At 39.5% G+C, this 27,803-nt stretch overlaps 1 protein-coding gene across 1 annotated transcript; it reads right to left on the reverse strand.

Moving 5' to 3' along the window:
• On the reverse strand, nucleotides 1–27,205 carry LOC103175998 (B-cadherin). Its single transcript, XM_042340245.1, has 16 exons — nucleotides 26,788–27,205; nucleotides 26,113–26,221; nucleotides 13,616–13,815; nucleotides 12,832–12,984; nucleotides 11,805–11,960; nucleotides 9,952–10,099; nucleotides 8,346–8,518; nucleotides 7,937–8,065; nucleotides 7,625–7,810; nucleotides 7,005–7,249; nucleotides 6,523–6,665; nucleotides 5,782–6,003; nucleotides 4,485–4,709; nucleotides 3,906–4,036; nucleotides 3,114–3,257; nucleotides 1–2,425 (listed from the first exon to the last, which is right to left on the reverse strand). The coding sequence occupies exons 1-16, from the start codon at nucleotides 26,836–26,838 to the stop codon at nucleotides 2,216–2,218; spliced, it is 2,625 nt and encodes an 874-aa protein (XP_042196179.1). The 5' UTR covers nucleotides 26,839–27,205; the 3' UTR covers nucleotides 1–2,215.
• Nucleotides 27,206–27,803: the final 598 nt, after the last annotated feature.

Genomic DNA, 27,803 nt, shown 5'->3' on the forward strand with positions numbered 1-27,803 from the left:
TCAGTTTGAATTTTTTTTAATAAAAGTTAAACAAAAATGATTAAATGGACAGGAATCCTCTAGAAGTGGCACTCACTTAAAGTATAAAGCACATTATGGCTCTGGTAAATATAGTCCAAGAACAGAGATCTCAGAAATAAAGCAAATTCGTAAAAGTTTTTTTAAAAAAATGCCTCCACCATAACAGAAACAAATTAACATCAATCACAATACACACAGTAGTCAGCAAATAACCAATTAACAAATTAGCACAACCATTTACACTGAACTGCAATAGAGTAATATAGCAGAATAAACTTTGTCAGACAGAATCACTGCTTTTTTGAACTAATACACAGCTCAGTCTTGGGAGTTAAAAATGAAATATTCTCTATATAAACAGTTTTAAATTTAAAACAGCGTTAGGATGCTCTTCAATCCATAGGAAGAGGAGGGGGAGGGAGCCATCAGAGCTAAGTCAGTGCTCACCCTACACATATTTTACACCAGGACTCAGAGTACTGTTCAGGAGTGGGTACTTAGGTCGATTTTCCCTTCTGTTGCCCAAGGGCACTGAAGCTAATTATAAGCATCTATAGATGTTCAAATCAAAGATCAGGCCTGACACTTTTCTGATTTGTCCGTTTATCTTCCTCAGTTGCACACTAGGCAGCCATCAATTTAGACAGCATTAATTTATCAACTAAATTATTCGGAGAGCTAAGTATTTCTAATGGAATGCTTTCACAGCGCAGATCCCAGTTAAGTGAATAAATTACGTACCAGTCTGCTTTTACCTAGATTTCTGTTGCACGGCTATTTTTATTTATTTGATTAAAAGTTCACAACACGCTCTATACGAAAATATACAAACTGAATCCAGAATGTTTTTCTAAAAACGACAAAAAAAACTTCAGTAGGATTTTTAAAAAAACATCTTTCACAACCAGAATAAGCATTATTAGGAGTGATAAGTGAAAGGTTAACTTTATCAGCTGCCACGTATAACGTGGTTTTTAAAAATAAGATGCCTGGACATCAAGAATTAGCACAAGTGACTATCTGAATTAAAACTTGACAGGAGTTGAGTTGCTTTTAAAACTGTAGAGCAAATGGAATATCTGTCTTAATGGACAAAGTCCACTTCTTAAAATTACATTACACAATCCTTGTAGGTCCTGACAACGCATTTTTAAAGCAGGAAGGCCAAAGAGAAGAGGAGGAGGATGTGCCTAAGCTCGCCAGGAGGTGCACAGTAATACATATGGACCCAAATTAGAAATCTGAACATCTACAATTTTGGATCCATTGAAATGGTGTCCCAAATAGATTGGATACCATTGAATGCAGTGCTACTGGTAGAGAAACTGTGGATCTTATAAATATTGATAAACTATGGATTAGTACTATTGGTTTGGGAAAATCAGAGTTCAAAACCTTACTGTACATGATGCTTTCTAAATGGTTTAGGTAGCTCATTGCACAAAACGTAAGTTTCTCAGGTCTTGTCCAAACTATTGGTATCTATAAAGTAATTGGCATTCAGCGACTTTGGTGTTCTGTAGTTTTCTGATGAAGTAGTTGCAAAGAAAGTTTAAAAATAAATCTGCTTTTTAAAATGACACAGCTTTGGCTATTTTTCCCTGGAATTTTCCTTAATAAAAATATTTCCTGAGAATGCATGCATTGTCAAACTGGAACAAACTTTGGCCCAAAACACCATAATTTAATTTTGGCAATGTCACAAAAGGCCATACACATACCATAGAACCAATTCTGTGATGAATTAGGATTTAAAATGCAATCAATCGCTTTGCAAACCTAATGCAGCATTTTTTCATGTCAATCACCTTTATGCAAAATAAAAAAGCACATACTACAAAATAGCAATTCAATGGTATAACTTGCTTCTGCGTTGAACACAATTCAAATCGGGTTTTAATCCTTGCGGCAATAGAAGTCAATTTATTCAGGCACTTAAATGAATCATTGACAAGAGAAATAGACACACAGAGGAAGTGAATCTATCCCAGCCTTATGAAAATGATTGGTAATTCAGCAAAATTTTAGTAACTTGGGTTCAAGCCCCAATACAAGATCAGATGGAAGTTATTTTTGAATCGTGCCACGTATCCAGTCCCCATTAATGTGCAGTTCATTCTGATATTGCTTTCATGAATTCCTCCACATCTTAGTGGTAAATGGTCGCTTAAAATTAATGTTAAATGGCACAATTTCATTCCTCTTCGCCACCATACATGTCAGCAATTTTCTTGAAGCGTCCGCCCCAGTCTTTCACGTAGTCAAAGTCCTGGTCTTCATCAGAATTGGAGCCTGAGTTTATTGTGCTTAAAGATCCTGCCTCTGACCCCTCGCCTTCATGATCAAACACCAGAAGGGTGTCGTAGGGAGGGGCTGTGGGATCAGTGTCAGCAGCTTTCAGATTCTGTGAGAGGCAAGGCAAAGTGTTGATTATATATAAAATTTGCCTACGAATGCAATCATTACAATACAGTGTATTCGCCAAACAAATCGATTTCAAGATCCTCACACTCATTTTCAAATCCCTGTATGCCCTGGCACCTCCCTACTTCTGACCTGCTTACTCCCCAACCCACTACCTCTGCTCGACTAGCTCCGGCCTCCTGCATGTCCGTTCCACCATCAGTGGCTGCACTTTCAGCCACTACACCTCCTGGACTCTACACTGCGCAAGGGGCTTCATATAAATGCAAGTTGTTGTTACAGTGAAACATTTCAAGGCAAACACAATAAAGCACTATATCAAAATGCAAGGATTGTGATATAAAACACCCCCATAATTCTCTAAAGTAACATCTAAATTAAATAGCTAATCCAACACCAAGCATTTCTGATTACAAGTAGCCTTGTTTACAACATGAAAACTATTTAGCAGATTAAGTTAACTGAAATTTTCTCCCGGTTTCTAGATATTCAAGGATGATACTCTGGTTGATAATTTATCCAGGATGTGGGTGTGAGGTTGTAAATGGGAAATTAAAAACCTTTGGAGAATCACCTCTGTTGTGGTGATGTCCCATGGACATGTTCGGGGATTTGTACATTATTAAGTAATCTATTTTAGATTATACCAATAACGACTGATGCCTTACCTCATCAATAAAGTTGCCAATTTCATCAGGGTTCGCTGGGCGTGGCAGATATCGAGGAGCCGGCATAAACGTTGGAACCACATCATTACGAACAATTTCATGTTTGGCATCTAGACCCCTGTGCAGTTGACTGAGATCAAAATCCTGTTAAGTGGTAGAATGTGGTTCAGTGATCATAAAAACAATTTTTAAAAAAAAATAAAGCATCCCAGCTCCATTGACTCCCCATCCCCCAGAGGAGCGAGCTCAAAATTGTCGTCCCTCCACAGCCTCACTCCTCCCCACCTCTGCGACCTGCTAATTCCACATCGACCGATTCGTTCCCTCCGCTCAGCGGGTTCTGGCCTGCTCCGTGTCCCCCACTCAGCCCGGCATTGACAGTCGGGCATTCAGGCTCTCCGGCCCTGCCGTTTGGAACGATATACCACAGTTCTTTTGCCTGTTTCCTCGCTTTAAACCCTCCTCTTCATTTGTGCCTTTGGTCACCCACCTACCCCCCCCCTTTGCCTTGCCCCCCCCTTGCCTCTTTCAAGGCCCATCTCATGACCCTCCGTATCTTCAGTCACGCTCTTAACCTCCCTGCCCTCCACCCCTCCTGATCTCAACCCCCAGTTCAGATCCAAATCCCTGACTGTCCAGTGCTGGGTCGTCCTCCCGACGTGAACAGAAATACAATTCGTTGATGGATAATTTGGATTTGATAAAATATGAAGATTTAGATTTAATGAGGAATTTGGTATTGATTAAAAATTTAAGAGTTACCCTTATACATTCTATTATTACAACACGAACCTGATCCTCCTCACCACCTCCCTCTTCATCATAATGGTACACACTGTCCCGAATGTCTTCTTCAAGTAAGAGGGGCTCCTTTGGCGTCCTCTTTCTCTTTTTTAGAAACAGTAGAAGAAGCAACACTAGGACTGGAGGAGGAAGAAAATTAGCTATCTACACATCAATATTTCCTATTGCTTTATATTTAATATTATATAATTCAGTTCAAATCAACATCTTCAGAAATGTAATTGCCTATGAACCCAATGCACCAACTCTAGTGAACAGGTATTGAATTGTAAAGAAACCGTTAACGACTTCAACATGGACCTATAGTCTTATTTTATCCTTCCCGGCCATAATCTTTATACAGGTATTATGATAAATAAGCAGGAGCTTTTAAAATTTCCCCCCAAATCTGCCAAAATTTGCAATCAGAGATTTTTAATATATAAATCGGAAGAAAAAGGAAAACCACAAAGATAATCAGTCAGTGACTTCACACTTAAAGCTACGTCATCATACATATATTCTCGCTTGGAAGAAGCTTTGAATCAAAGCTAAATTCAAATGAAGGCGAGCACACTAAATACTTACGCAGCAATGCCAGGATAGAACCCAGAATAGCAAAGATCACCGGGTAACCAATAACAGCCGCTCTGTATCCAGGCTCACATGTTCCATCACTTCTACAATTGCACACCTTCACGGCCAAACCTGTGACCTGGGAAATCGATGGATGGCCACTGTCTGTTACTTTCAGGGAGACCTCATATGATCCAGCTTCAAGCTCTTTGTTCAGTCTTATCATCAGATGATTTTCTGGGAACCGGGAAGAAAAGATCAAAATAGTAGTAAGAATCATTACCTAGCCATTTAACAAATCAAAACAGAAGGATTTCTAAAGCTGGGTGGAGTCGGGGGGGGGGGGGGGGGGGGGAGGGAGGAAGAGGTTTCACTTCCATTACAACTGATCTCCCAAAAAATGCTCTAATATCATTTAAACACTGCATGTATAGAAAATGCAACTAATTTCCGATTCAGTATGCCGATTCAATAGCAGCTTTTAAGAGAGAAGTAGATAATTATTTGGGGAGGACAAGTTTGCAGGGTAGGGAGCTGGTAGGGAGCAGGCGAGTGGGATTGATTTGGATAGCTCTTTTCAAAGAGCCGGCAGAGACACGATGGGCCGAATGGCCTCCTTCTGTGCTGTATAATTCTATGATTGAGGAAACCAGATAGACCAATTTGCATTAATAGGAGCAATCTCCCCCATAAAGTATACATTAGAATACATCAGAATATACAGCACAGAAACAGGCCATTCGACCAACTGGTCTATGCCAGTAATTTCCCAAATAAAAGTTTATTCACTTATTTCTCCCCGTAAAACCTCACCTTCCAGCGCATTTTGAGTATGATCTGATTTGTATTTTTTTTTAAAAAGTGACTTAAAAGCTATGCATGCAATTCCATAAAGTGATTAAAATTGCTCAATTTTACATGTCACAAAACATCTTGGAATACTTTAAGGCAATTGCAAACCATTAAAACTGGGTACCAAACATTTTCATATTAAGATCATTCATGAGGTTTCTTTCTAAACAAAGGATTGTAAAGTAACTACAGTGGAACCTAAAATGACAGATGAGAGGAAAGAGCTCCCTGAGTTCTACAGATGGCAAAAATTTTCAAACCGCAAAGACGTTTGCAAGAAAGTTTCGAATATATTCTGCACCAAAACCACATCCTGGTTCAGACATTATTCTCCAATACTCTGGACATTCCCACTAACGCAAAAAGATATAGGTTCCATTTAAAGCCAATTTGAAAATAAAATTTAGATTTAAAATGCTCCATAAAAGGTACGAAGAAAAAAAAAAAAAACCCTTACCATCTACTTTCTCAACAGTCCAGTTTTTCTCAGCTCCGTGAACTGCCTCCACGTAGTACGGGTAAGTGTTTGGTGGGATGTCTTTGTCTATAATGGTTACGTTCATTGGTTCAGGATTCTTATTACACAACTCATAAACTGGAGCATCAACAACAGGTCCATTGTCGTTGATGTCTTCAAGCTCTAAAAGAAGAGTCCCAGTACCAGTGGCAGATGGAGATCCTGCAAAGGATAAAGATAGACAAACCTTTGAATTCTATGAGAACTGGCAAAAGATTCTTTACATGAAGTAATTCAGATATTGCTTTTTGCTATAAGAACCTAGGCCAGGATCGAAATACACAATTGCAACTTTTGTTTCCCCCAAAAAACAAAGGACATGAATTACATGTGCGTTTCCCCCACAAAATATATACGCTTTACAATATTTTCTGTGAAGCACTTTGAGATGTCTTAACCTGATAAAGCACTCTCTCAAATGCAAGGATTATATTTATTACTACATTAGTAAGTCATCCCATTTGAAGCGTCTAATAGGGCAGTAGTTCAACTCCGCAGAACTTTCACTGAATGGTCGTTATAATGGCCCTGTCGTGCTTCAACAGTGGTTGTTATAAACACTAGCGGTACACTTGGGTTTCAATTGAATTGGAATTCCATCACTGTTGATGACCAGGTCATTTCAGGTGCCACCACTATCATCTGTCACCGATGACAATTTTTAAAAATGTTACCACTCACCATTATCAGAGGCCAGGATGGTTGCAGTGTATATGCTGTTCTGAACAAAGTCAGACTCTCTATCCAGGTTATTATCTACCGTAATGACACCCGTCACAGAGTCAATCGCTAACCAATTCCCAGGGTTACTGCCCATTCGGTACCTGCAACACAATATGCATGAGTTATAACAAAACCTTTTAATTTGCGTTAAAAGCTTGGGCTTGTTGGGGGTGGGGAAGAGTTTGCACATTAACACAAAGCCTTCATCGGAAAGTGGCCTGTGTAGCCAGGGTGCAATTCATCTTGCATACAATTTACTCAATCTGTGGGATAAGTCATAACACTCACTTTATAAAAATCTGAATGCAGCCCAGTAGTGAACTCACACTCTACAGCATCTATAATGATGGAATATCACAGTAATTAACATTATTTTTAGTGATTTTAAAAAATACAATGGTAACTGGCAAAGTGAAATTCCTTAAAAGCTAATATTATACCTTATGGTTTGGTCTTGTTCGACATCAGGATCCCTTGCATTGTATGTGGTCACTGTGGCTCCCACGGGCAGATTTTCAGGATGTTTCACCTTCTTTTCCACTGGATCAAATTCTGGTGCTTCATTCACATCTTTAACTGTAATGGTGACTGTGGCTGAAGATAATGGACTGGTGAAAAACAGTTTTTCCTCATTCTCCACTTGAATGACCACCACGTGCTGCTTCTTCCTCTCAAAGTCCAAGGGCTGCCAATTTCAAAAGAGACATTTCAACTCACTGTTGCATTCAATGTTAAAGGGGGTGGTAATACGACACAAACAGAGATCATTTCCCCAAATAAGCCATGATATAATATTTCCCCACGTCCCTTGAAAAGTTAAACTTTGAAATGAGGAGAACAGTCAAATGCAACCCCAAGAGCCTAACTCAATGCATGGAGTCTCACCACGTCCTAAGTTATACACCTCTGACCCACCTTTGTGACTTGAAGACATTTTGGCTGTGTGAGCTATAAAGTGTAACCACCTGTTGCCATATCCTACAGTACATATCTTAATTTTTTTCAATATTTCCAAGTTCATTCCAACAACAAGTTACAAGCAGCATAGGAAGAAGATTACCTGGACTATCTTGACAATTCCTTCATTGGTCTCCAAATCAGTCTCCATGGAGAACTGTTTGCCCGAATTCCCATCGACTATGCTGTACTTTGCTCTCCAGGCTGGTGTGTGGGGCAGATCGTTGTCATCCACACTAAGCCTCACCACCTCATAATCCACTGTATTTTCTGGAGCTATAGCATTACTCTGCAATTCAATAGGAGTCAGTTAACCACAACCAACCATTTGAAATGCACATATGCCGGTGACAGCTATTGTCCAGTACTGCAATTCTACACACCATGTCAGAAGTAAAAAAAATGTTTCTTTTACCGTTTTGACCAAAAATTGAGGGGCATTATCGTTTTGGTCCAAAACCGTAACTATAGCTGTGGCCGTGGTGTGCAGACCGTCTCCTTCCATATCTGCTGCTTGAATTACAAGGATGTATTTGTCCACTTTCTAAAATAAGAGGGAAGAAAAGAAACAAAAAGCTAAGAATATATACACACACCCTGTTAATTAATTGCATTAGGTCAAACTCAGAATACAATAACCCCTTCTTTATACAAAACATTTACACTTTGCTTATTTCAATGCAATTCAGAAGTAGAAACAGAACAAAAAAAATTATTGTAATTTCAGTAGCATATTACTGATAAGATCCAGAGGAGACGTCCCATCTCCACTCATGGCACAAATTAAAACTGTACAATCAAAGGGTTTCACTACAATTACTTACCTCTCTGTCAAGTTCAGGGAAACTAAGACTAATTAATCCTGTGCTTTTGCTGATTGCAAACATGAAGTTCCTGGGAATTGGTGGTTGTTGCTCCACAATAGAGTACACAATTAAGGAATTCAGAGAATTTGGATCATCTTTGTCTGTAGCGCTTACATTCATGAATGATGTTCCTAAGAAAACACAAAAAATCCAAACTGATTGCATCGTCCTCTGGAATATTATTTTCTTCCTAAATCTCTAGAAATAGGGTTATAGAATAATAATAATAATAATAATAATCCTTGCATTTGATATAGCGCTTTTCACGTCGGGAGGACGTCCCAAAGCGCTTCACAGAACACACTGTAAAGTGAATTGACTGTATATTTGTGGGCGAACGCGGCAGCCAATTGCGCACAGCAATGTCCCATAAACAGTCGTAGATTGAAAATGACCATTTAATTATTGGTTTTGGTTTTGGAGGGATTATTATTAGGCTCTGTGTGGAGTAAGGAAACTTGCCCAAGGTTTCGCCCTCTGCCTGGAATTGAACTCAGGTCTCTCGCTTGCAAAGCGAGTGCTCTAACCACTGAGCTCCAGGACTCCACAAAATAGAAAGCATCAATTTATATTGTGCTCCATCATACTGTACGTTTCAGATCAGAGTCACAACAATTAATTACAAAACTAATCCAAAATTGAGATTTACGGGCTATGTAAAGTTTCATTTCAAAATGTCAAGAGGTAAAGTTTACAATAATACTATAATAATCCTTGCATTTGATACAGTGCCTTATCACATCTTCAAGACGTCTCAAAGTGCTTCACAGAATATCCTGTAAAGTAAATTGACTATACTTTGTGACCGCAATGTGGCAGCCAATATTGCGCAGCAGTGTCCCATAAACAGTCGTGGATTGAGGGACCAATTTAATTTTTTTTTTGAAGGAATTATTACCCCTGGAAAAGCGATCTGCCAATCGACTTACAACCGGAAGGAAATTGACAAAAGTAGGCAAGGAACAACTCTTACCCTGAGTAGCAAATCAGAAACAGTGAATCATAATAATTCTTGCATTTGATATAGCGCTTTTCACGTCGGGAGGACGTCCCAAAGCGCTTCACAGAACACACTGTAAAGTGAATTGACTGTATATTTGTGGGCGAAAGCGGCAGCCAATTGCGCACAGCAATGTCTCACAAACAGTCGTAGATTGAAAATTACCAATTTATTATTGTTTTTGGAGGGATTATTATTAGGTGTGTGGAGTAAGGAAACTTGCCCAAGGTTTCGCCCTCTGCCTGGAATTGAACTCAGGTCTCTCACTTTTAAAGCGAGTGCTCTAACCATTGAGCTACAGGGCTCCACATAATATTAAATGTTATATTAATGTTATAATATTAAATAAGAAAACAGAAAATTATAAGCATGCGGTTTGCTAGTCCAAGGTGGTGAACAGTCAGGGATTTAGAGAAAAGGGATTAAAATTAAATAGTTGGTTTCACCTAATAAATTGGCAGAAGAGTGTTCATGGCAAAAATGGACTGATGACATTCCTATGCTTGTTAAAAACTAGAAGTAAGCCATACTTATTTGTTTGAGATATAGAATAAAATAACGTACCTGATGCGGCCCCTTCCATTACAGAGCCATAGAATGTTGAATCGGTGAACTCTGGTTTATTATCATTCTGGTCAATGACGTTAATGACTAGTTCCATTGGATCTTCAGCCTCTTCTCCAGTCGCTGTATCTATTGCATGAGGGATGAGCTGCACAGAAGAATTCAGGATTATATTAAGGACTTGCACTCATAGCACTGCTACACAAACACCTTATTTACATTTTTGGTATAGCATTTTACACGTGAAGAGAATGTTCCAAAGCACTTTACAGGTTATACCGTAAAGTGTGGTGACTGCATTTGTCCATCCAGCGTGGAGGGCACTATATAAATCCAAGTTGTTGTTGTGGGTGAAACGGGACAACTAATTTGCCTACAGCAAAGTCCCACAAACAACCATAGAGTGAGTGACCAATTTAATCTGTTAGCCAGGACACCAGGAGAAACTCCCTCTTATTCAAATAGTGCCATGGGATCTTTAACGTTCATCTGCACAGGCAGATGGGGCTCAGTTTAACATCAAGGACAGGACTTACAACAACACAGCATACCCCTCAGCACTGCATTGGAGTGTCAGCGTAGTCTATGAGTTTCAAGTTCCAACCTGGGGCTTGAACCCACAATCTTCTGACTCAGAGGCAAGAGTGCTAACTCGGCCAGGCTGACACATTAAACTACCTCGTTAGGTAATTATTGATGAATGTAGTGCCTGTATTTTTTACAGACAGATTTGGAAATCTACCAAGAGGTTCTATGCTCAGTTGCTTAAAAGCAGATCAAACAGGATTTACACACTTGGTCTTAATGATAAAGATCCTCCGTGAATACCAGTGTTGCTGTATGTCAGAACACTTGCATTACTTAAGTTTATAGTACATTTGCATAGGATAGATAGCTAATCTGCCAACAGACAGAATTTAAACAATTTATGTGAAAACATTGCTTGACTTTGCGTAACATTTCATGAAACCAGTCTAGTTTGACGTTACCTTTTTTTTAAAGTAACATTTCTCTGTTCCTATGCTCAACCTTCTCTCAGTATTCTTGCTCATAGCAGCTAACAAACGGAACACACACTTACTCGTCCTAAAGACTAATTCCCATGAGTCTGGTATAACCTTCAAGCGCTTTGAAAGAATGCTTTTGCCCAAGGTGAGATTCTACATTGCTCCTGGAGAAAACTTGAGGAAATATTTTTTTCTGGCTGAAGTCCATATTTGAACTCTTCTCTTAGAGCATCTTCTGTGGACTCCTTGCATTTAATATAGTCCCTTTTCATGTCTTTGAGAATAATAATAATAATAATAATCCTTGTATTTGATATAGCGCTTTTCACGTCGGGAGGACGTCCCAAAGCGCTTCACAGAACACACTGTAAAGTGAATTGACTGTATAGTTGTGGGCAAACGCGGCAGCCAATTGCGCACAGCAATGTCCCACAAACAGTCGTAGATTGAAAATGACCAATTTATTATTGTTTTGTTTTGGAGGGATTATTATTAGGCTCTGTGTGGAGTAAGGAAACTTGCCCAAGGTTTCGCCCTCTGCCTGGAATTGAACTCAGGTCTCTCGCTTGCAAGGCGAGTGCTCTAACCACTGAGCTACAGGACTCCTATAAATACACTGTTTATATTTATATATACTATTTATATATTTATATTTATTTATTTATTTATATTTTTATTTTTATATTTATTTATTTATATATTTATATATACTATTTATATATACACTATAAAGTGAATTGACTGTATATTTTATACATGGCACAACTGAACCAAGAAGAACATTAGAAAACATATCCTTAATACACTGCAGCATAGGAAGAGTTTTGGGAGGAGAGGAAAGCTTACCCGATATTGAGCCACTTGTTCTCGGTCCAATGGTTGATGAGCAGACAGCCAGCCAGTGAACTTGTCAATACTAAACACTCCAATAGGTGGTTGATCAGCTCCTTGCCCAGTGAGTTTGTAGATTATAGTGGTCTCCTTATCTCTATTGGACTTAATCTGTTTAACAGAAGGGAAAAAACATTTTAAGTGATGATTTTCCAAAGAAAAATTCCTCGAACAGTTCAGAATGACCAACGGTTGGCACGCTATGTCAATTGTTTTATTTTTTTTAAAATCTCAGAATTCCTACATAAACATTGTGTTGAAAGGCTTAAAACCCTATTGACTTGAAAGTTGCCCTTGCATCAAAAACAAGGCCAGAAATGGCAGAGTCTCAAAGCACTTTTGGCACTCACACAATGAATGCAAGGTTGGCCTAGAATCTTACAAGGAGGCCATTCGGCCAATCATGCCTGCTCTTTGAAAGAGCTATCCAATTAATCCCATTCCTCACCGATAGCCCTGCAAATTTTTCCTTTTCAAGTACCTATCCAATTCACTTTTCAAAACTACTACCATTGAATCTGCTTCCACCACACTTTCAGGCAGTGCATTCCAGATCGTAACCACTCTCATTATTATTATTAGGCATCTACATAGTGATCGTAAAGATACCTGGGGGAAGATTGAGAAATGGAAAGTTATATTGCTGCTTTAAGCAGATTCCAAATCAGGTTAAGTTTAAGTACAGCGAGATACAAGGAGCTCCATTCTGCACCTTGAAGAGCGTGATGCAGAAATATTCTACTTTCCAGGGAGCCTCATGGGGTTAACCATGGGAGCCAAATTATTAGATTTAATCCAGAATAGCATTCATTGCAGTTTGGTCCTCAGGCCTCATGTGTAAGTGAATCAGATGAAGATCGGTATCAATGATGGTACAGTTGAAGAAAGCTCTTCAGCCCATTACAGCTGTGAATTACCCTCTAAGTAAAGCACTTCCAAAGGTTCCCCTCAACAAACCCTGGGCCCTGCGTAGATGACAAACCTGTACGAGTTTCTGGGGGAAGGGACCCCGTTCGTTTTCTGAGTGCTTGATGGGAGGAATGACCCACTCTCTCTTCTGCCGTCTCAGTAAGCTGTTGGGCCGATGGGGTGCCCATAAAATCAGTTTATCCAATTCATCAGTGGGTTCTTTTTTCTAAATAAAAAAAAAGACACAACCCAGAGTGAAACACAAGAGCATTAATGTTCTTCTTTAACAATAATTCCCGCATCTCATGTCAAAAAAAACTTCCCTCTTAAAAGCTCCTTGTTGCGTACAATGAATAATGGATAGAACTATTTGCTGGCAGATACATCAGCCAATTTTACAATGTCCCATAATGACCACTAGATGGGAGCAGGGCCACCAAAACTGGATTCTCCTGCCAATTTATGGTCTAAAATCAGCCACCATTTTGAGTGTTTTTTTTAAAAAAATCTGGCAAAAATGGTGAATTCCACATTCTCTGGCCCGCAATGTTTTTTATTTTTTTTAAAAAAAAACAGATCTAGTGGCCTACACCTTGGGGGTCAATTGCCAGCTTGTTTTTTTTAAAAAAAGTGGTTCAATAATTGCATAACAGGATTTTTAAATAAAGAATGCAACATTTTCCAAATCAGATCAAGAAGAACCCCATTCAAACACAAAACAAAAAAATTGGAATTATGTACCCAATTATGGTACTACTATGTAATTAGCATTTTATAATGCCATTTCAAGCACTGGATAGAAGTCACAACTACGCTGTATGCACAATTTGATGCCCCCTAATACAAAACAAAATTACCTTTTGCGTTTTGTGGAATAGCACCTTAACAGTAGCATTCCATTCTTTTCCAACGCCATCACGTGCAGTAATGATAAATTTTTTGTGGCTATGGAGTTTTAACAGATTTTTAACATAAACTCTTCCATCAAATCGTAGTTGGAAATGGGAATCATCCGCATGGAACACGAGCTCCCTCTCATTGCAGTCAACAAAGTGAACTGTAAAATAAAGAGAAAAAAAAATCAATGAACAACTTTACCCAAACCTGTACCAGTTACCAACTCAATGGTAAACCTACATAGTATGAAAGGTAAATCTCGAAAGTAACATACACAGTTAGCTTGAAACTATCCAGTTAAATCCCTTCATAGCTAGAAACTATATTTGCACAATTTTCTTTAACTGCAATAAGAAGATCGGATTCTATGCAATTAATACATTTCATACAATAATTATCCTTACATTGGATCTGCTACCTATAACAACAAAATGCTTTACGTGGAATTGCTGACAAGTGTGGTGACTGTTATTGTAGTATCTGTGGCAAAAGATCCTACAGATTAAATGAATAATGGAATTACTATAACTCCAGGGTCAGTTTTGTATAATTTGTGATAATTTTTCATATATTAAGCGATCCTTCATTTAGGATTCAGGTACATTCAATAATGCATTTTTGCATCTCCTGCATTTTTATAGCACCTCACCATATTTAAATCTTAAAGTCCTTCACAGTAATTACTGTCAAATGTAGGCTATTTTTGTAGTTATTTGTACAAGGAAGGATTCACAAACAGAAATGATCAATTTAATTGATCAAATATTATTGGGTGGGGGACTAAACTCTTCCTTTAATACGGCAGGATCGATGACAGAGGTACTGTTACACAGCAACTATATGAATTTGAAGAATTTAGGAAGAAGTGGAAAATTGTATTGCCTTCTTCATGCTTATTTGTACCTCCATGTTAATGTTTACAACAGCATTTAGTCAACTGCTTAAAATGCATTAAAATTATTCAACTGGATCAACTGAAGGCCAACAACTATAATAATCCTTGCATACAATATAGCTCTTTAATCACGTCATTGAGACGTCCCAAAGCACTTCACAGGATATACTGTAAAGTAGATTAACTATCTATTTTGTGGGTGAAACATGGCAAAGAGTGGAGTGAGTGACAGATTTTATATGGGGGAGCTGTTGGCTCCTCACAACTCGTAGACGAAGAAAATAGATAGTGGCAGAACTCTGCATAGATAAACCAACCCTTAAGCTGTCTTTTCCAGGAAGAGACATATCTCTGCACAGACAGACAGTTTTCCATAATCCATACTGTAAGTTTTTATTGGTTAATGGATTCCTGCTCGGAAGGTGCATCCCAGAATATCTATCCACTGTGTCCAGATTCAGAAGCAGGTCATTGAGCAGAACACTTTTTAAAAAATCCAACTCTCCTGAATAGTGACAGTTGGACAAAAAAAAACTTTGCTTCCTCTATGTTTTAACAATTTCATTCTTTACTAGGTTAGGAGCCAGATCAAGATTGGGCTATGGACACAGTTTCAAGCACAAACTTATTCTCAATGAATAAATAATACCTCCCTTTGTATAAGGGTAATAAAAAGCTCCAGAGCATGCTACTGACAAAGTGCTTTGACCAGCAATGCCTCGAGCAACATTTCAGAAGTCAAGATTACGTCAACCCACTGAAACCCAGAATTCAATTTTCAATATGGACTAGAACAAAAAGGGCAAAACCACCCTTTGAACATTCGATCAAAAACAGCCCTGAGACATTAAATAATTTCTGCAGAAAAACAATCTCTTCTATACATCGAAAATAGGCAGAATTAGAGTATATTTCAGAACTCAAACAGCTCCCACCCAGTAAAGGTTACTCACTTGTATTTTGAAATCTACTACTGTACTGTAGCTTGAATCAACTCAAGTCTTCAGTTTTGTTAAAAAATAGTCCTAGCTGGTTGTGCTAATACATTGAAATAAGTGTTATTAACCTTTGACAGTTTACAGGGTGCTGTGCTCTCAATGCCCTGCTTTTATCCACGCAATATTTCCTATAGTCCTTCAGCAACGCACATGAACCAGGGAATTTTAAAGTGTATTCCATAAAGTAGTCACGTGGAAAGATGCATCAGTTATGCAACAGGAAACAATCACAAAAAGTACTTATGTGTAAGTAACACTAGGTTTATTCTATCTATCTATCTATCTATCTATCTATCTATCTATCTATATATACACACATATATATACACACACACACACATATATATACACACACACACATATATACACACACACACATATACACACACACACATATACACACACACACATATATACACACACACATATATACACACACACACACATATATATATATACACACACACTTAAAAAAGATTTCTCCCGACAAGTGTGGTTTGCTGAGCATTGTAGATGCTGAATATATACAGTATAACCACAGTAGCATTAGAATTAGACTCAGAAGGGATCATTTGAATGCACTGGCATGAAGTTACACGCTTGAGATACCTACTGGAAGAGAATATGAATCAAGTATCCTCAAGCAGATTTGGCTATTTATATTAAAACAGGCTTGTTTGTTTAATGATCCTACTTGCAGTTGATATAGCTCTTTTCACATCAGGAGGATATCTCCTGTGGAGTCCTGTAGCTCAGTGGTTAGAGCACTCGCTTTGCAAGTGAGAGACCTGAGTTCAATTCCAGGCAGAGGGCGAAACCTTGGGCAAGTTTCCTTACTCCACACAGAGCCTAATAATAATCCCTCCAAAAAACCAAAAACAATAATTAAATTGGTCATTTTCAATCTACGACTGTTTGTGGGACATTGCTGTGCGCAATTGGCTGCCGCGTTCGCCCACAAATATACAGTCAATTCACTTTACAGTGTGTTCTGTGAAGCGCTTTGGGACGTCCTCCCGACGTGAAAAGCGCTATATCAAATGCAAGGATTATTATTATCTCAAAGCCAACAGCAATGTCCCACAAACAGACGTAGATTAATATTTTTAGATAATTGCTGAAAATGGTTTGAATTCAGGTGAAGGAAAGAGGCGAGATTTTTTGGGGAGTTTCTTATGAACAACTTAGTCCCCAGATTGTAGCACCAATTTTGTAACTTGCTGCCAGGTCACCTTTCAACATTGAAAGGCAAACTCTTGAGGTATGTGGAAAATGGGAGATGCCAGATTGAAACTAGCTTGGATTTCCGACCAAAGAGATTATATTTCAGCTATAAAAACAGAGGAAGCAAACATTGCTCAACAGTGTGGAGGACCCTAACCCCAGCACCATTAAAATTAACAAGTTAAGTAACTTCACAGATCTTGGTACGGTCTCAGTTACAATGCTGCGTGGAGCGGAAACAATTATGAAATTAAACAAGAGTTAAATGTTAAAAAGGATGCAAACACGGATCAATAACTATTTCTCAGTACAGTAATACAGCTACTATCTGCACATAATTAAGTTTAAACATCAAAGAAATGTGTGATTCATGAACTGGAGTTCACAATTTCTAAAACAATTGATTTTCTAATTTTATTATTTAATTCAAACAAAATTATTTTTTCATATCAAGGGAAACAGATCGCTACAAGTTTTTTTTCATTTGGGACATGATTTAACCTAGAGTCCGAGCACAAAGAGCAGTGACTGCAGGAGTGCAAGGTGACACCCAATCCAGGTCAGAATACAAACAAGCCATGTTGTGAAAACATTAAACCGTGGATAGGCCCACACCTGGAAAGTCTTTAAACCCTTGATGGGGAGAAGTTACTCCAGTATTAACTCAATTAAACTCAAATAATCCCTGCATTTGATATAGTGCATTATTCCATCAAAATGTCTGAGCTTCAGGAGAATTTGCTATTAAGTGTAATGACCATTTGTAGGCAAATGTGACAGCCAACTGCATGTAGCAATGCACCAAAACAACCAGCCAGTATCTGGGGATTGCTGGCCAGGATTCCAGGTGAAATGGTCCTTTTTTAAAAAAAAATAAGAATCCCTTGTGATCATTAGCTTCCACCTGAATGAGATGAACCTCAATTTAACGTCACACCTGAAGAATTGCAGCTCTGAATTAACGAAATTGGAAAATCAGCCGAGACTGTGGTCAGCAATCTTGATGTACCACAAGGTCAACCAATAGCAATGTCTTCTCTACCACCCTATTGTAGGGATAGGAGAAGACCAGCGAGATAGGGAGGCAGTCGGGTTTGAAGGGATTTATAGGCAATACTTTGCAATAGTAACTCTCTTTGAGTGAAAGTACAGGGCAAGTAGCTACAGTACATTTCTTTCTAGGGAACACCTGTTTATCTGGAATATGACCTTAGGGGAAAAAAATTAAAAATGCCCAAACCACAGTAAGAACAGATAGATTGGAGGAACTGTTTTGTGGGCAAGTGCACACAGCCAACTTGCCCACAGCAATATGTCCTCATGAAGAAAAAGTCAGTGGTAAGTAGCCTGAAAATCAGGAGACTTCATCCAGTCTTATTCCCTGTCATTTTAGAATTATGTGGATGACAGAGGTCACAAAAATGAAATCTAATAGTTTTTCTTTGAGCAAGTGTTTCTGGTGGAATCTGTACTCTTTACTTGGTGTCTCTCTCACACACAATGTCACTGGATATCTCTGTTACTCTGGCCTTTTTTAATTAGTCAAATCTAAGCGGAGGCAACGGTGGATCAGATTTCCAACAAGGTCCTGCTAAATTCAATCACCTTTCTTCCTGAGTTGCCTGCTGGAAGACTTCAAACAGCAAAACAGAAGCCCACAGCAATAATTTCCAAGTGCTCAGTTGGTGCTAACAGCTTGATAGTTTCAGATACCCTGGTTTCAGAGAATTTTTTTTGCATAGAGAAGCTCAATTGTCATGAGTACAGCACTTGTTTAAAATAGTCTTGGAAAGAAGTCGAAAAGAGGGAAGTTACCCAAATCAGGGAGCATGAGTTTGGTCGCTTAAGACAGAAGTGCCTATATCACAGCTTGTGTTTACTCAAACAGGAAAATAAGTTTGTACTGAACTTCTGTTTCTGAAGCACTCTCTTTTTTTTAAATCAAGAATCCAAAAAAAATGCACACATTTACAAGAATGTCAAACCTCTGCCTGTTGTGGGGGGCAAGCGGGGAGCAAGTTATGCGGTTTTAGTTGGATAAACTGCCCCCAACCTCTGGAATTCCATCCCTCAATCACTCCACCTCGCTCCCTCCTCAAAACCCTCCTCTTTGATCATGTCATCGGTCACCCCCCCCCCCTTCCCCTCCCTTCTCCCTCCCTGACCCCAGCTCGGGTCTGAAATGTTGTACACTGTCCAGCATCTTGGGACGTCCTCCCGACGTGAAAGGCGCTATACAAATGTAATCTTGTTGTAGTACTGTACCCCAATGAACACTCTGGGGTGCCTCAAGCCACGGCTCTCGCCAACCTGTGCATAACTTCTTCGGAATTAGGTAAAGCAGGTGTGTATCCCTCCAGGGAGAGAGTGCACATTCCATTCCACATACAAACTTCCATGCATTAGTGTATGTGTATGGGGAACTTTCAGTATGGTTTGGATGCTTTTAAGCATGGTGATGGGTTTTCAGGTTTGACATCCACCTAACCCAAAAATAAAGCGATTGAAAGGTGAATACAGACAACGGGAAATTGGTGCCACAGCAGTGTCTCCGACGAACTAAATGACCTCCTAAGGTTCCTATGTTCCAATGTGAACAGTGAAAGGACTCCAGAAACACCCTTTTAAATAAGAGCAGTTCAGGAAGGTGCAAACAAAATTGCACTCAAGTCCATGTTTCAAGAACCTCTAGGTGTTCCTTTAAGAGAACATCATTTTAAAACTTATCACTTCAGATCACAGTAAGCTAAAGGGCAACTTACTGACTCATTAGCCGAGTGTTGAAGCAGCAAAGAGAACAGGGATAGACTGAATTTGATACATGGGAAATTTCTAGGCGAGGATGGATGTTCAGATCTAGGGAAATCAGCTTGTATGATGTAATAGGAAGTATATAAAGTTCTTGTACAGAAGACCCATTCTCCCCACCCAACCAGTAATACTCATTTAAGTGGTTTATCTGTACACATTCCAAAAAAAATACAGAATACACAATGGAGGGATAGCAGCAACAAGTTCTTCCTCATTTGTAAAGCAATCTACGCCATCTACTATTACACTGGCTTGGGACAATACTGCTGAAGTTTAGTGAAGAAACTAAAATCAAATTAAATCCAGCCATAGGGAAAAAAAATCACAACACCTACAAACCCAAGAACAGATTTATTGGTGAGTCACATTTGTAAATACAAAAACTGGCGTATTCTCTATTTAGATTTGACCACTACAGTAGCCATATAAAGGGACGCTCTTTAAATGGTAACACAATTCAGTATACCTGACAGGAAGCAGATCACGATTGAAAGTAAAGCTACTTTGAGAGGTTTGACTCATAATCATACAAGAGGTGAGCAAAACTACCTTATTGCCAAACACCACAAGTCCAAACAGAGTAGGAAAGTCCCAGGTTCATTCTCGGTATTAAGTTTCCAGACAAGATGCAATTTGGATTGATGTAATTGTGTGCCTGAGCAAAGGAGGTGCGGGGCAGTTTGTTATCTAAAGATCTGTTGTGGATGTCACTCCCATCAATAAGTGGGAGTGACTTCCAACATTTATTAAATGGAGGTTTTAAAAAAAGACATTGCTTATGGCCACCAACATCTGTGGAACGGTTACTCAACAAACAAATTAGCACTCAGGACGGGAGAATAGTTAAGACATTGTCAAACAGGGATACAAAAATAACCGCTTAAAAAAAATGTGGTCACTCAATCCACAACTGGGATTGCTGTGTGCAATTGGCTGCCACGTTTCACCCACAAAAATATACATTGTCAATTCGCTTTACAATATATTCTGCGAAGCGCTTTGAAATGTCTTGAAGACATGATAAGGTGCTATATCAAATGTAAGGATTATTATTCTAATGAATTAGAATAATAATGAGAGAACTGGGGCGAATTAGCGAAAGGTTAATGAATCAACAGGGATAGAAAGATTGATGAAGAGTTGCAAATAAAGGTATCTTGCACTTCCCACAAAAGGCGCATTACTTGTATATAAAAAACGCAACCTACACAAAAAGTTTTCCCCTGTATAAATGAAAGCAGTGCAAGTCTTATTTATTGGGTGCCCAATTCAACAGGATTACAGTGCAGTTTCTTCGAGTTAAAACTACTCTCTCTTCTTTCCACTCCCCGAGCAGAACTAACTGATACTGAATGTACAAGGAGAACAATTATGTTGCCTCACTCTGACACGCAAGAACCGAAACCAGTTTGTCTGCCTTTCCCAGGTGCTGTTTACCCAGCAGAACATTCTTGCTTGGACACGCCTAACATTACAGGAACACAGGTTCACAGGTCACCACCTACACAAGCTCAATGGTGAGATCATTCACAATTGCAAAATTCAGCTGACTATTTATCAGTTGCCATTTTCTAAATTCACGTCAACAATTTGGAATCAAGTATCATAGCATCCACGGACATTTCTCATCAAGTATTCAGAATGGATTAGGACTCAGTGACAAAATAATTCTGGCATTTGATACATCACCTATAACATTAAGGTGCTGCCAGTTAAAACACAACAGGAAAACACAGCAGCCATGAAATTAATTTATCTGGAGGACTGCTGGCTGGGACACAGAGAAACTTCTTTCTCTTTTCAAATAAACAGAGTACAGGATTAATGTCTACCTGAAGAGGCAGACAGGACCTCAATAATAGTGGAGCCAAGCTTGACCACTGGCAAAGCTGTATTCCTAATCAATTCTAAAACGTTTTAGTTCATCTTTGTGCAATCAGAGTTCAGCGAACTCCGACACAAAACCAGGACCTGTCTCCTCTCAGTCTTCCCGAAAACGACTGACATAATGCATTAATTCTAATGTACATTTAAAATAAGCAATTGCTCCCATAAAAGATATATAAGAATCATACCCAAGTAGTGATTACATTTTGAAAGCCTACAAAGGGAGAATTTCATGCAGAATAATTCAGTTTAAAACGTATTCGCCATGCAGACTTGATGCTTTAAATACATTAGATTTAGAGGTTAAAATGTCTTCTACACTGGTGTATTTCTTTCGAGTATATAAGAAGATCTGCGGATTTTACAGATTTTTAGGGTGCCTGAAAGAAGTACAAGTTCAATATAAAAAGTCCACCAGCAAACAGATGAGGATACCTTAGAGACAAATCAATTCAAGTGCAAAGGGCCTTTGGTTAATACTTAACAAAGTTTACATCTGTGGTTGACTAAGTCACTGATAAAACAAAATGGAAACAGTTTCTATCAGCTAATACTTTTGCTTCTTCTCACATCAATGGGCTGCTGTGTACAGAGCTGAAAGTCTCGTCAAGAGGCGAGTTTTGTTCATTTGAATAATAAAATGAACTGGCTGTTTGCAACTTAATCTAAATAACAAATCATCAAACTATGTACTTGTCATAAAAGGAAACTGTCCATATTAAGAAAACTGCCACAATGAAGACAGTACAAAGGGCAATTCAATCAATAACTTATTGATAGTATGATGGGGAGAGAAATCTAAAATCATGTGCAAACATGAAAAGATTTGAGATTACAAAACCTCTTCCACAACACTTATTCACTGGGATTCAGTCACCATTATGACATATACTAATGGAAAAAGGGACAGTGAAGCAGAAAAGCAGCTTTCAAAACTGAAATGGTTAAGATTTGGATTTGACGTCGCCCTTTTTTAATAAAAATAAAAAAGTGCTTTAAGATTTCTTAATGTATCAGAAGCTGCTCATACGTATGATAATCTTTTCAAATGAAAGCAAGAGCTTTTCACGCACAGAAGACAAAACCAGTTTCTCTTCTGGGTCTATCAAAGAGCACAATAGGAACCATAAATAATTTGGTTTCTGCCAGCGAATTCTAGTTTCTATACCTCAAGCAACATACGTTAAGAGTTTTCGAAGCTTCACTGGATCTGAACTTCACAATACAGGATTCTTAAGTTGAACTGTTTGGCTAATTTCATAAATGCAAGTTACAACTGCACAGCGAGCTGCAATATTGACACTGTATCTGGCAAAGGCTTTGCAAGAAGGGCAGATAGTGGCCAGGAAAAGAAGGGGAGGACATTAAAAAAGTCATCACCAACCAAACAGACATTGCGTGTGTGGAGATTAAGAGATAAGCATGTGGTGACATTATATCTATTAGACTTTGCATGTAAAATTCCAGTGTGGGTCCAGCACAATTGAAGAATAAATGTGGCACCTGTCTTTTCAGCCTCCAGAGACTCAAGATTAGAGAACCTAATAAACATAGCTAACCTGTGAAGTGTATCACACTTTGACAGCATTACATTCCTGCATATAATGAGGGAACCTGCTGAATTGTTTTTTTAAAACTTAACTGGCACTGTTTTCACAGTAGATGTTAATCTAACATCTAATGAGGATTGTGGCTAAAGACCCGACTGGGACAGAACACACCATTAGGTCCATGATTGTTCTACCTCTATAAAGTGCACTAGATTGCTCTTAGTCCTAACGTGCAGGTTTGTGTGTCTACACCTAAAGCAGCAATTACAGGTGGAACCAGTATTTTCAGGCACCCTGTAATTCAATTAGAAATCTGGATCAATTACTGCCTGCCTGTTTTTCAACAAAGGGAAGATTCTCTCATTTGGACTAAATTGAGCATTTTCACGCACATGCAATTCCAACAGTAGATCTCCTCAAGAGAAAATCTGGTGATGAAAACATTTTAATTTTTGTGGAAACTTGGGTTCAGTTTAAAGAGAGGCAGAACCCTCCACCCAAATATTCAGCGAATCTTTATTGGGAGACAGAGTCAGCAGCATTTTATATTACAATAGTCACAATTTAATACTGTCACAGCAAATATGCAACTAAGTGGGAAAACAGCCAGAATAACCTAATACTATCCCAATTCACCACAAAGCTTCAAGAGTATTTGGAAATCTTGACTGTTTGGCAATTTTTCAATACCTTGATATCATGCAGCACTAAATTGTATAGTTCAGGTCAAGGTTTCTATCAATCTCTGATTCGCTAATGTTACCAACTAATTGCGGCAACTGATTTCAGTTTGGGGGGTGGGAGAGAAGATGGGGGTAGGGGGGAAAAAAGGCAAACCAAATGGCATCTTGTTCCTCATTACGATAAGGTACCCCTGCTGGTGCGGACATCATGTGAGAACTCTGATATTTGTAATATCAGAGAAAAAAATTGGAGAAAATAAATAAGTCATATCTAAGGTGAATTATAAACAGATTCGAGGAAAACGTGTTACAATCAGAGCCACTTAAAATTTCTGCTGGGAATGGATAAACATGTGTCATACAGTGAGTCACACTACCCAAACAGATGAATAATTTCACGAATCATCCATCGATACTCAATCCACACATGATGAGCAAAATAGAAGCATCCAAACACCTTTAGCTGTGATACTAACTTTTGCCCTATTCTGAATAATGGAATTATTTGCCTTTACAAATACAATATAATTAATGCGGTTTGAAAAACAGAATGGAACAATCTTATTGTTGCAATCCTTTAGAAATTTAATGTCACATTCAGATCCATAATAGGATTGGCGAGATATAAAATAATGTGATCACAAGTTAAACCAAAAATATTGTACTGTAGTAAAACTGGGAGAAAAAGGGAGACTAGATATATACACACACATACATCTGGAAGACTCACTTACACTATAGACAGTTTAGGTGAAGAAACAATTTCTCAACTCATGGGCTTGTGACAGAGAATGATGGTTAGTCACAAACTCTCACATTAGCTGTTGACAAGAAATCGGTTTATTCCCCCAAACTGCTAGAGTATCTCTACTCCTTTATTACACTGTATAAGCACAAATCCTGCTCAGTGTAGGACAAGAAATGATTAAGGGCACTAGAATATTTGCAAAATTAAATGTGCATAGTGCAACAAAAAACAAATTAGTCAGTGACAAATTAAATCAACTGCAATAATTTAATTCCATTAAGCCTGTCATATACACATGTTGGTACTGAGCAACATGAAGTTTGCAAACTGAACAACTTTCGTTTAAAGCAGTACAGAAAACTAACCAGGTCTTTGTATTGTACTGAAACTCACAGGTCCAACCATTTAAAGGCTCTCCCCCGGCCAATTCATTCAAACCAACAGACGGGTTTTGTCAGTCTGAAATCATTTAAAACTAAACTTTGCACAAATTGTTAAGGAAGGGTGGGGCACGTTGCACAACTTAGATGGCAACCATTTTGTAAATTAAATTTAAAAAAAATAAACCAGCCAAAAACAACCGAGCCTAACCAGCCTAATCAAAAAAAAAAAATCACTTATTTGATTTTTTTTTCCCCCAAAAAAATTCGATGTGGGCTGAGCACGTTAGTGGGGGGAAACAAAGCTGAATAGAGAGCAAGGTGTGTTCTCCTCACAGAGTGCGCTCCCAAAGGCAAGAACAGCAAACTAATGGTGGAGGTGAAGCCATTTGCTCTGGAAAACTTCTCCCTTTCTGGGACACAGGAATTCACAGTTTTAATGAAAGGAGATCGGCAAAGATAGTAATAATAATAAGATTTGATACAGCAGCTTATCGCGTCTTTGAGACGTCTCAAAGCGCTTCATTGAATATACTGTAAAGTGAACGGACTATTTTCCTCGTTGCTGGTTTAAGAACTTCACGAGCCGGTTAGAATTTTTTTTTGAATATACGATGCATTATAAAAAGTTACCGCTTTTGTCAATTGGAAAGTTTCAAAAAAAGAGATATCACGAATTATTAAATGTACACTTCGAGACGATACTGGTTGGTTGTACGCTTTAGTCCGCACCAAATCTCTCCTCACCTACAACGATAGCAAATCCACAGAAAAATACAATCTCAATCACTCAAATCACAAGAAAGGTAACAAAACAGATCCGCCTTCGGAACAGTTCCCATCTGAAGCACAAATGGATCACAGGAGATATTTCCCTTCCGCTAATATATATATATTTTTTTTACAAAACCATTAAACCGACAAGTTTCGATTTTCCGAAGTGGGGGAACACTTAATGCAAAACCTAAATGGTTTCGGGAAAACTTTTTATCCAAATAGCCTGAAAACCATTGAGGATCACTGGTGACTGACACAGACCCAACGCCCTGAGACTGATTTGCAGTCCCAGTTCTTCTGTTGAACTCTCCCTTTCAGCGTTGGATTTAAGTTCACGAAACGTCCATCAGAGTCCCATCTCATTACTGCGATCACTTTCTCTCTCTCTCTCTCTCTCTCTCACTCACTCACTCTCTCTAACAATTGCGACCAGTGTTAATTCTCCAGATCCCCCCTTCCCCTGGGATTAGGGCTCAGGTGCGCTTTCTTGGCTGTTTTCCTTACCTTTTCCCACCACCTGTCCCGGGGTCAGTTGCCCACTCGATGCCTTGAACCTGTAGAGGTTTTGGCTGAAGCCGCTGCGACATCGCTTCTCACACTCACCGCTCAAAACCTGCAGATCGATGGCAATTGCAATTCCGGTGAATCAACGCGTCCGTTTGACATATCACCTTTCGTTTGTTTGCATAAATACAACAAAATTCCCCCCCACTACCCCACTGTACAAATGACTGCCCCGCACTCCCGGTGCCTAAAGGTTCAAATTAAAACGTTAAAATTAGGCACAAACGGGACTTTTAGTGTCCAAACAGCGATTGGGAGAGAAGGAGAGGGGGAGAGGGAGAGAGGAGAGGGGGAGAGAGGAGAGGGGGAGAGAGGGAGAGAGAGGGAGAGAGGGGGAGAGAGGAGAGGGAGGAGAGGAGAGAGGAGAGGGGGAGAGAGGAGAGGGGGAGAGGGGGAGAGAGGAGAGAGGAGAGGGGGAGAGAGGAGAGGGGGAGAGAGGGAGAGAGGCAGAGGGGGAGAGAGGAGAGGGAGAGAGAGGTAGAGAGGAGAGGAGAGAGAGAGAGGAGAGGGAGAGAGGAGAGGGGGAGAGAGGGGGAGAGGAGAGGGAGAGAGAGGGGGAAAAAATCACTGGTTTCAAACGATGGTTTCATCAAAGAAGATAAGAGAGAGTCTCACCTGAGCCAAGAGGACAAGGACACCCAAGTGCAATAAAGTAAAGCTGCTCATTGGGATGTGGTGGTGGTGGTGGTGTGGGGGAGAGAGAGAGAGAGAGAGAGAGAAGAGGGAGAGTTTGTGGGGCAGATTTGGTAATCGGTCCTTCCTTGCGGATGTCTTCTTCTTCTTCTTCTTAAACTTTCCCAGTCGTTGCCTCTGCCCAGATGTGTGTGTGTCTCTCTCTCTCTCTCTGGTCTCTATATGAACTTCCCTCTCAATGCCCCACAGGCAGTTTCTGTCTCATTGGGAAAAAAAAACCAGGTGACGAGTCCAGGTGAAGCGGCCGCTCTGATTGGTCGGCTCCTTGTTACTTGTATCCAATTTAGGACCGTGAGCGTTCCTTCCTGAAACCCCCCCACTCTCCTCCCCTCCCCTGAACCCCCCCCACTCCAAACCCCACCCCTGGGCTCAGGTACAGCGGGAGGGAGTGCTGCTCACTCTGCTCCTGCCCTGTGACTTCTCGTCTATTGCCATTGACTGCTCCTCCCTCTGCCCTCCCTCTCCCCCCACCCCCCACCCCCCCCCCCCACCAGATGTTTTCCCCCCCACACAAGGATGTTTTCACTGGGGAGAGACCCCCCCCCCCATGAGGCTCCAACTCTTTGGCAAAAATGTTCTCCTTCCCTCTCCCCTCACCCCCCCCCCCCCCCCCCACTAATGTCCAGCCTTGTGGTTTGTTGGAATTATTATTGAGGTTTTTTTTAGCCAAATGTTCAGATTCCTGGTGTGTGTGTGTGTGTGTGTTCGTGAAAATAAAACCATTCCAAATTGCCTGACCAAACTGTGTGCTCTCTTTACGTCTGAGACTGAATCCTGGTGAACAAATACTAATTAATAATAATAATTTGCATTTTGAGATCGCGCCTTATCACACCGTTGAGACGTCTCAAAGCACTTCACAGAATATAGCGTAAAGTCAATTGACTGTATATTTTGCAGGAGAAAACATACCTAGTAAGCATAGTCCTCTCTGCTTG

Source organism: Callorhinchus milii, unplaced genomic scaffold (genome assembly GCF_018977255.1).
Source record: "Callorhinchus milii isolate IMCB2004 unplaced genomic scaffold, IMCB_Cmil_1.0 Scaffold14, whole genome shotgun sequence".
NCBI classification, from domain to species: Eukaryota; Metazoa; Chordata; class Chondrichthyes; order Chimaeriformes; family Callorhinchidae; genus Callorhinchus; species Callorhinchus milii.

Bases quoted from the DNA above. Each gene is read 5' to 3' on its own strand.
- LOC103175998 (XM_042340245.1), bottom strand. From the start codon at position 26,838: ATGAGCAGCTTTACTTTATTGCACTTGGGTGTCCTTGTCCTCTTGGCT. The intron at 8,519-9,951 runs GTACGTTATTTT...GTGTTTTCTTAG, and splicing joins AATGGAAGGGGCCGCATCAG to GAACATCATTCATGAATGTA. The intron at 4,710-5,781 runs GTAAGGGTTTTT...CCCGGTTCCCAG, and splicing joins GACTGTTGAGAAAGTAGATG to AAAATCATCTGATGATAAGA.